This window comes from Triticum dicoccoides, chromosome 1A (assembly GCF_002162155.2).
Source record: "Triticum dicoccoides isolate Atlit2015 ecotype Zavitan chromosome 1A, WEW_v2.0, whole genome shotgun sequence".
Taxonomy (NCBI): Eukaryota; Viridiplantae; Streptophyta; class Magnoliopsida; order Poales; family Poaceae; genus Triticum; species Triticum dicoccoides.
This window is the reverse complement of record NC_041380.1, coordinates 473,051,469-473,061,384: the sequence shown is the minus strand read 5'-3', so window position 1 is coordinate 473,061,384 and position 9,916 is coordinate 473,051,469. Positions and strand designations below refer to the sequence as shown.

Genomic DNA, 9,916 nt, shown 5'->3' with positions numbered 1-9,916 from the left:
GGCCCACTAGACCGGGAACTCAAGTGGCAAAGACCCCCTCGGTTAGGACTGACAACACGCTTTAAAAAATATACTTGACATTTTTCAAAAATGTGTATACAATGTACATATAAAATGTTCTTGTAATTCAAAAGTAATTTCCTATATAATTAAAAAAATATTCATGTGTTTCAAAAATATATCCATGACATCCTAAAAAAATATTCAAATGTAAAGGAATGTTCGCACAACTAAAAAAATTACCGTCATTAAAAAAAATCAAGGCACATTTGAAATATTTTTAACACGTATTTTTAAAATATATTATAAATGTGTACTTAAAAATCATTTTATTTTAAAAATATTAAACGTGTATATTTTTTCAAATATATACGAAAATATGCAATGTGTATGAAAAATGCACATCACAACATATGTTTGAAAAAACAGATTAAAAAAAGATAAATAGGTATTAAAATTATTTCTGCTGTATACAAAAATGTACAGCGTGTGTGAAAAAGTAATCATGTGTTGAGAAGAAGACACATCTAGCGGGCAAATGGTTGTCCCCTAGTGCTCCCCGGCAGTTGGTCATTTTAGGAAACATTTTTGTCCCCTTCCTTAGCTAGAAAAGCTTTTTCATCTGTTTCCCTTTTTTCCCAACTTGTTGGATGCTCCCACGATCACCCTACGATGCATGTGTTTTGTGATGTTTTTCATTCAATTCACGGTTTTGAAAATTAAAAAAGGCATAACTCCAAAATGTGCATCAAAATTATGATCTGTTTTCACTGTTTGAATCACCGTGATGTGCTTTTTGAAACTAGATTATGTATAGTATGTTTCACGAGGTGCAACTATGTAGCGTTTGATGTGCAACTGCCTGACAGTCGCCTTGCAATTTCCCCATACCCGTGGACATGCAGTATTCATCGATGGTACCTTGATGGCCACGAGTATAGGAGATCAATCATAGTCCTTTCAACAAGTAAGGGTGTTGAACCCAACGATGAGCAGATGAATTTGATAGGCAGTTTGTAGTAAGGTTTTCACCGCAAGTGTTGTAAAAAAGTTTAATATATATTTTGATAGCAAGATAATTTGCAACAAGGTAACAAGTAACAAACATAGTAAGGCCTGGCAAGTGACTCGATCCTTAATTGTGATAAGGACAAGCCGGTTGTACTTTTTATAGTGATCAAAATGATCTTGAGGACACATGGAAATATCGCCAAGTTACTTTCACCATCATTCATCGACTTACATTGGCCTAGATGGACCAGAGCTAAGGTATTGTCCCAACTTGAACTAATACCTATTCATGATTATACTCTCCATGCAAGCCCCCACAACTACAAGAGAAATAATTAAGATAAATATAACCATGTCATTGAACAATTGGACTCAAAACAGTCTCTTACAAAATATATTCCAAAATAATTCTCTAAGAATCCACCGTTTTGAGCTTCAAATAATTGCTTTATCTTATGTTGCTATTTCAGGCTCAGAATTTCAGCTGCTATTAACCCCTCTCTCTTTTTATAACTTGCATTTTAAGAGAGAAAGCTTGCACCATGTTGTGAAATACATCATTAGTAGGATAAACTACAGTAAGAAATAATGTTGCAAAATGCACGTATCACATCTTCATCCCAAACAACCCCTAGCAGTGAGATGCCCAACTTCGTCTGTTGCCTAGATCAACTGCCTAGTAGTCGATGTGCAACTTTCTCCTGCTCGTGGATGCGCAGTTTTCATTGTTTGCTGCATTGGTCAACTACTTAGCAGTAGATGTGCAACTTTAGATGCTGCCCCAACCAAATGCCTAACAGTGATGCGCAACTTCCCCCCACACTCTGTGGACATGTAGTTTTATCTGCTAGCGCCCCGTCCAAACCACCGCCGCTATTGATATGTGCAACTTTTGTGCCCTGCCTATATGAATTTTTTCACTGCCCTCATGAATGTGCAGTTTTCACCATCCAACTATCTCTGCCAGTGAGATAAGCAACTTAATTTGTTGCCCCACCAATTGCTTAACAAACTATGTGCAACTTTTCATATGTTGGCCCCATCAACTGAAACTATACATCCACAAATAGGGAAGGGAAGGAGTTGCACATGAACTACTAGGCAATCGGCTCAAAAAAGAGACTAAGTTGCCCCTATCATTGGTAGCATTGGTGGGATAGGGTGTGCCAATAGTGAAAACTACACATCACATCTACAAGTAGGGACATGAGTTGCACATCTACTACTAGGTAGTTAGCCGGGCAACAGACTATTTACATGTCACAAAAAGTTGGTTGCCATGTTTGTTACGTTGCAACCTCATAGGAGGTTGGAGCATGCCACTTCAAAATTGATTTTGAAAAAAAATGCACCATGTAGTACTAAAATTGCAGCATGTAGTAATAAGGTCGCACCATATCACACCAAAGTTGACATTGATTTTTTTTGTCCATTAACGTCAAGAGGATCCTAACAACGAAAAAGGATATTAATTCTGATGCGGGGTTAAAAGACATGACCTTTTGATTTTATGTGAAAATACACGCAAGGTTGCATGCAACTCATGTATGATGGCCTCGTACGTCTGCAAAAAAAAACCCACTAAGCCTTCACGCATGCATGCAGAGTGTTGCAATCTTGTTTCAGTTTGTTTTGTCGCGTAGCTCGGCCACTCATTTTCATCAAATTGTGTGCGCACACGATCTAGAATTTATGTTGAAAAAGACCCCAAGAAATATGTAAAAAAAACACTTCAAACCAAAACCCAAAAGAAAACCATTGAAAACTGCCACAGAAAACCGAAATAAACATAAAAAACCAGAACCCGCAAGAAAACCAAATAAAAACCAACACAGAAAACACACAGTAGAGAAAAAAACGCGCGTAAAACCTCTATCCTATTGGTCCGGGCCGGCCTAGCAGGCGCGAAAAAACTTCCGGCGAGATGGAAGGTAGCGTCGCAGTAGGCGTTATATAGCTTAGAGGACTATGTACCGCACCTGTGCAAAGGCTCAGTATGGTCCTGGGCTTACGGAGGCAACGCAGAGGTGTTGGGTGGGTCACCTTAGGCTTCTCCCAACTCTCAGCCCACGATGGCACAAGGCTTTCGGCCCATTTGTTGCATCACAACGACCCCGGTACCGCCTGCCGTTCCCGCCATCACCCACCCCACCTTCCCGCCGAAACCCTCTCTCCCTCTCCCCCAATATATTCCCTTCCCGCCGAAACACAGTCTCTCCCCACCATTCCCCCCTTCCCGCCGAAACCCTAGCCTCGGCGCACAGCCGCACGCGTCCTCCACCGGAGCCTCCTCCGACCCCGCGGATGGTAAGCGGCCCGTCTCCCCCAGCTTCCCCTCTCTCCCCGACCCACGCCGCCGCCCCGCGCGGCCGCCGCCGCCTCCGGATCTAACCTTCTCGCCGGCTGATTTGCTTTTCCCAGGACGACTCGGAGAACAACGCGCCGTCGACCCCGGGCTCGCCGGGCTTCAGCACCGACCGGCTGCCGCCCAACACCACCACCAGCCGCGGCGCCACCGACCCGTCCTCCTACTCGGACGACGATGGCGAGGCGGAGGTCGACCCCAACGTGCTCCCCGAGGACGACGGCGCCACCGTTATCCGCGACGAGGAGGAAGACGACGGGGAGGACCTCTTCAACGACGACTACCTCAAGTAAGACAGAAACGTCTGAGCCGGAGATTTTCCGGATCTAGTGTTATTTGGGACAGCGTTTAGGTGTTTCTACTAGTAGTTGACAGGTTTAGTCCGTTAAATCTGGCAATAAATTGATTATTCAGCGACTTTTGGTGGTTGAGAATCTAGGGATTGCGGCCTAGATTTACTTCATAAATAGGCAGATTTGTGGCACAGACAAGGGAATAGTCAAACACTTCACCTGATTGTGTCTTTTTTGTTACCTTTAATGTTTTGTTAGTTCCTTGAACTTTACAATGTAGAAATGTCTGCTAACCTGCTTTCCAGTATTGAATATTAAAACCTTGTGTTTGTGCTCAGTAATTTGTTCGGTTATATTTCAGTTTACCAATTTCAGTTGCCTATATGAACTGGTGCCTGTCATGTCCTATCCCTTTTTGATGAAAATGGTTGTCTGAATAGGATTTGTTGATCAGTTGTCTGCTGTCCAGTTTTGCTAGTGTTTTTTTTACTTTGTGGATTTGTTGATATCTTGGAAACTGCATTGTTGAGTAATAATTCATTTTGCCATACAGTTTGGTTTCAAGATAGTTAAGTTAACTATAGGATTGCATGTTTTAGTGTGTATGAAATAAGCCATACCTCAAACAAACACAAACATGTTCGAAATTGTGAAGTTCTTGCTAGTCCTCTTATTTTTTTCCCACCTTTTGCAGTGATTACCGAAGAATGGATGAGCAGGACCAGTATGAGTCAGTTGGGTTAGATGACTCAATAGAGGATGAGAGGAACCTGGATGAGATCATGGCTGATCGAAGGGCTGCAGAAGCGGAACTTCATGCAAGGGATGTGAGGACTGGTGCAACAGCTGATCGAAAATTGCCTCGTATGCTTCATGATCAGGGTAATGGCATCACACACAGTTCTTATTTTCTATGGTGTATTAGGACAAACCTTACCTTTTTTCCTTTGCACTTATATTCTGTTTGTTTGAATTGCTGCTTGAGTATTTGGGTTATGTTTATTTTTCATATTGTTGTGGTGAAATGTTCCTTTTTTAGTATGGTTGAAATGAGCATATTTTTTCCTTTGTGGTTTCAAGTTTGATAGAAGTGTCATGGGTAGGAACTTTGAAGCCCATATAATAATGCTGATTTTTTCTGAAAATATCAATAAGTAGTATCATATTTACATTGTGTATTTTTCTGACCGTCATCCATTTATCAAAAGATGTGATGTATCTTCAAAAATCAGGGTCACTATGTATACAAAAATAAGCAAGCTTGGATTTGCTTGAAGATCTTAGTAATAGTATCCTCATATGGATGGTTATGACTTGTGAGTTTTCCTCTGTAGTGGGTATCCTTGATCAATAACATAAAAAGCAAATGCTTGGATGTCAGCCATTGTAAATTAAAGACAACATTTTTTAATTGTGCAGATACAGATGAGGATATTAACTTTAGGCGTCCTAAAAGGCACAGGGCTAATTTTAGACAACCAAGTGGAGGACCAAGAACACCCAGAAGTGATGATGATGGTGATGGTCTCACTCCTAGTTCACCTGGAAGATCTCAGCCATATTCTGGTGGTGATGTGCCTATGACTGATCAGACTGATGATGATGGATATGAGGTATTTTCAGTTTGAGTGGAAATTAGTCATGCTGTTGTTTAGCATTTGCAATTAATTTTGTTCTTATTTTCTAGATATTTCAGTTGAAGTAGGCAACTCATGTTTGAAGGGCCTGTATGGTTGTCCAGTTTTCAAATGGGGTTATATTTTCTGCAGGATGAATTTGATGAAGAAGATGAGATGAACATGTATCGTGTGCAAGGAACACTTAGAGAGTGGGTCACAAGAGATGAAGTCCGGCGCTTCATTGCAAAGAAATTTAAAGAATTTCTTCTTACATATGTAAACCCTAAGAATGAACAAGGAGAGTTTGAATATGTCAGACTAATTAATGAGATGGTTTTAGGTACTGTTTTTCTCCACTTTCCCAGTTTACATGAAAGAGGCTGCACTATACTGGTTATAACAATTGGCATCTTGTAACCTTTACTTCCATGTTTTGCAGCTAACAAGTGTAGTTTGGAGATAGACTACAAGCAATTTATTTATATACACCCAAACATTGCCATCTGGTTGGCTGATGCACCTCAATCAGTGCTGGAGGTTATGGAGGAAGTGGGCAAAAATGTTGTTTTTGATCTCCACAAGAATTACAGAAACATCCATCAGAAAATATATGTGCGAATCACCAACCTTCCTGTCTATGATCAAATACGCAATATCAGGTAGAGAACACCTTTTTACCATGTTATCTCTTAGCCCCCAAATTAAATTTATGTCCTTAATCCTAGTTGTCATTGTTCAGGCAAATTCATCTGAACACAATGATTCGAATCGGGGGTGTTGTTACTCGAAGGTCAGGTGTGTTCCCTCAGCTGCAGCAGGTCAAGTATGACTGTAGCAAATGTGGAACTGTCCTGGGTCCTTTCTTCCAGAACTCTTACACTGAAGTAAGGGTTGGGTCTTGCCCTGAATGCCAATCCAAAGGTCCATTTACTGTCAACGTTGAGCAAGTAAGTAACATTAAACAGTTAAGCTTAGTAGTACTATTTTTCTCCTTGCATGATATTGATTTTTCTTCATTTGGTATGCATGGCTGAAGTATTTTCCTTTGGAAGACTATATACAGGAACTATCAGAAACTCACTCTTCAGGAAAGCCCAGGGATTGTTCCTGCTGGCAGGCTTCCCAGGTACAAGGAAGTAATACTTCTGAATGATCTGATTGACTGTGCTCGTCCAGGAGAGGAAATTGTAATGCTCTCCAGACTCTTATTGGTTCTTATATATTACTCTAGAAAGAACATGTTGATTAATACTTATTATCCATTTCAGGAGGTTACAGGGATATACACAAACAATTTCGACCTGTCTTTAAATACAAAGAATGGTTTCCCAGTTTTTGCCACAGTGGTGGAGGCAAACTATGTATCAAAGAAGCAGGATCTGTTCTCTGCATACAAATTAACAGATGAGGACAAGGCTGAGATTGAGAAGTTGTCAAAGGATCCTCGTATCAGTGAAAGGGTTTGTCCCTGAATCCGTAAATCTCTTCCAGTGACTATGATAGATAACTAGCCTTGTTAACAACCAGAACTTTGGGTTTACAGATTGTCAAATCAATTGCACCATCCATTTATGGTCATGAAGATATCAAGACTGCCATTGCACTAGCTATGTTTGGCGGGCAAGAAAAGAACGTGAAGGGAAAGCATCGCCTAAGAGGTGATATTAACTGTCTCCTCTTGGGTGACCCAGGCACTGCGAAATCCCAATTTCTCAAGTAAGGATAAAGTGGAATAAATCTTTTTCATCAGTTCCTTGTAAGATAATTCTCCACTAACTGTTGTTCTGTAGGTATGTTGAGAAAACAGGACACAGGGCTGTATACACAACTGGGAAAGGAGCTTCTGCTGTTGGACTCACAGCAGCAGTTCACAAGGATCCAGTAACACGGGAGTGGACCCTTGAGGGAGGTGCACTGGTTCTTGCTGATAGAGGCATATGCCTTATTGATGAATTTGATAAGATGAATGATCAAGATAGGTATGAAATACCCTTTTGATGTTGCATGATTAGCATTTAATGTTTCAGTGTGCTGAATATTAATTTATTTCCTGCTGATTGTTCCAGGGTAAGTATTCATGAAGCCATGGAGCAACAAAGTATCAGCATATCAAAGGCAGGGATTGTCACATCCCTTCAAGCTCGATGCAGTGTTATTGCTGCAGCAAACCCAGTTGGAGGAAGGTAAGCTGAATTACTTGCAATGCTAGTTATACTTGCACTCTTGTTAGGCAACATCTTGATCCTCAACATGTTGACTTCGCAGATATGATTCTTCGAAGACATTCACTCAAAATGTTGAACTAACAGATCCAATCATTTCACGTTTTGATGTCCTCTGTGTTGTTAAGGTTTGTAGTTCTCCATGTAATATATTTTGTCCAGTGCTTGGTTGTCTGTCAATACTGAGTTTTCTTACTGCAATGCAGGATATTGTTGACCCATTTACGGATGAAATGCTTGCAAGGTTTGTTGTAGATAGCCATGCCAGATCTCAGCCCAAGGGTGGTAATCTTGAAGATAGAGTTGTAGCTGATGAGGAGGATGATCCATTGACTGTTGCCCGGAATGCTGACCCAGATGTACTTATCCCTTGCACTTGTCTGTAAGAAGCTAACATTTTACTCAAATTTGCACCTCTAACAAAATCCTCCTTTGCCAGATCCTTTCTCAAGACATGCTGAAGAAGTATATCACATATGCTAAGTTGAATGTATTCCCCAAAATACATGATGCTGACCTTGACAAGATCAGCCATGTCTATGCTGAACTTCGACGTGAATCATCTGTAAGCCACCACTTTTCCTAGCCTTGTTGAATGATTAGGTCAAATATTTGAAAATTAATATTCTTGAAAACCAGGAAGTAATTGTTTGCAACTCTTTTTTGCAGCACGGTCAAGGAGTCCCCATTGCAGTAAGGCATATCGAATCAATCATTCGAATGTCTGAGGCACATGCAAAGATGCATCTGCGAAGCTATGTGTCTCAGGAAGATGTGGACATGGCCATTCGTGTGCTGCTTGACTCGTTCATCTCAACCCAGAAATTTGGTGTCCAGAAAGCACTTCAGAAGGTAACTTTTGAACAGTTGAACTTAACTGCTGTTGTGTTTCCCACTAGTGCCAAAGTATATATATATATATATATATATATATGTTGGTTTGAACTGAAGTGGACTACCTAATGCAGTTCTGTTAGCAAATTCATTCATTTGCATGATATGTCTTGATACTCAATGATCTTATATTCAGAGTAAAAATCTTGCTTCTCTTTTTGCCTAGTTGGTAGTTTTTAACAAACTTCTGTTGTCTCTGCAGAATTTCCGGAAGTACATGACGTACAAGAAGGATTACAATGAACTGCTTCTGCTCCTTCTGCGCACCCTGGTCAAGGAGGCGCTGCACTTTGAAGAAATCGTGTCTGGATCAACCACACGCCTGACTCACGTTGAGGTTAAAGTGGATGACCTGAAGAACAAGGTAAGAGCTATGAACACCTGTGTCCATGATTCTTCGTTGCCCGAGCAATACTGCTGCATGTCCCTCCGCTGTCTGTCAGTGTGCTGATGTTCTTGTCTATGAATCCAGGCCCAAGAATATGAGATCTACGACCTGAGGCCGTTCTTCTCCAGCTCTCACTTCAGTGACAACAGCTTTGTCCTCGATGAAGGGCGTGGGATCATCAGGCATCCAGTTGCGGCATAACAACTCAATCGACCTCAGCCGATGACCCTTGTGTGATGAACAGCTACCTCTTTGTTCAAGAGCTAGTGATGGAGCTAGAAATGTCCACATGTAGTGTAAGTTGGCAAAATGACTGCTTTTGTCTGTTTTATGGGAATTCTGATATTGGTGTACTGTTTGCTATCTGAAACCCTTGTGCCTCCAGTGGCATTTAGAGTGTCTGTACCTTCTTGATACCATAATTCAGTGTTATGCGACTGATGCCATCCTCCTACTTGATATTATAATTCAGTGTTATGCAACTGACGCCTTTTTTTTGGAAACGGAGGCAAAAGCTTAGTCTCATCCATTAAATAATAAGTTAGAGTGATACTACAGTGTCCCCCTTGTTACAAAATTGTTACTCTCCTGTCATTAATTTTCCAAATGCTTTGCGTGTGTGACTTCCGAAGGGCTGCATCGTTCTTGATCATGTTGAAGATGACAAATGGAGGGGAAGATTTGTGCTGGAAGACCCTTGTTTCAAAGGGGTGTTATGTAGGCACGCCCAAAGGGTAACAAATAACATGATGAAGCCCAAAGTCCCAAGTATGAGGCGGCTTAATTTTCTCCACCCAAGCATCTCTTTCATTGCCTCCCTAGCCTTCCATCGCTTCCCCTTCAAGGCCTCAAAGATGATCGGTGCAATCTCTTTTGGCTTGCTCCCATGGCGAGTCCAAGAATGGTGTTCGTGCTCTATTGCCCACGATGATATTCGTGGAGGCTTAGAAGACCTCGAGGTCCGCTTCATCCCAAGGGTTTTCCATTCCCACCCAAAGCTTGGTAGGGTCCTTCCAGTGGTACCATGGTCATCGGAGTCTAAGAAGGTGAGAAATTTTGTAAGGTTTAGGATACAAAGCCCTCCAAACTCAGTCGGTCGCCGAAACCCTAGAGGACGCATGATA

General features: G+C 41.3%; 1 protein-coding gene across 1 annotated transcript; it reads left to right on the top strand.

Moving 5' to 3' along the window:
* The first annotated feature begins 3,197 nt into the window (after nucleotides 1-3,197).
* Nucleotides 3,198-9,278, top strand: LOC119280118 (DNA replication licensing factor MCM2). Its single transcript, XM_037561089.1, has 18 exons — nucleotides 3,198-3,318; nucleotides 3,433-3,665; nucleotides 4,364-4,551; nucleotides 5,089-5,282; nucleotides 5,439-5,628; nucleotides 5,728-5,947; nucleotides 6,028-6,235; nucleotides 6,341-6,475; nucleotides 6,557-6,748; nucleotides 6,832-7,004; nucleotides 7,079-7,267; nucleotides 7,355-7,471; nucleotides 7,554-7,638; nucleotides 7,717-7,869; nucleotides 7,950-8,075; nucleotides 8,180-8,362; nucleotides 8,607-8,768; nucleotides 8,877-9,278. The coding sequence occupies exons 1-18, from the start codon at nucleotides 3,316-3,318 to the stop codon at nucleotides 8,991-8,993; spliced, it is 2,868 nt and encodes a 955-aa protein (XP_037416986.1). The 5' UTR covers nucleotides 3,198-3,315; the 3' UTR covers nucleotides 8,994-9,278.
* The last annotated feature ends 638 nt before the right edge of the window (nucleotides 9,279-9,916 follow it).

Coding starts and splice junctions, on each gene's coding strand:
- LOC119280118 (XM_037561089.1), top strand. Junction 6,236..6,340: donor TTACTGTCAACGTTGAGCAA/GTAAGTAACATT, acceptor TTCCTTTGGAAG/ACTATATACAGGAACTATCA. Junction 7,472..7,553: donor GCAAACCCAGTTGGAGGAAG/GTAAGCTGAATT, acceptor TTGACTTCGCAG/ATATGATTCTTCGAAGACAT.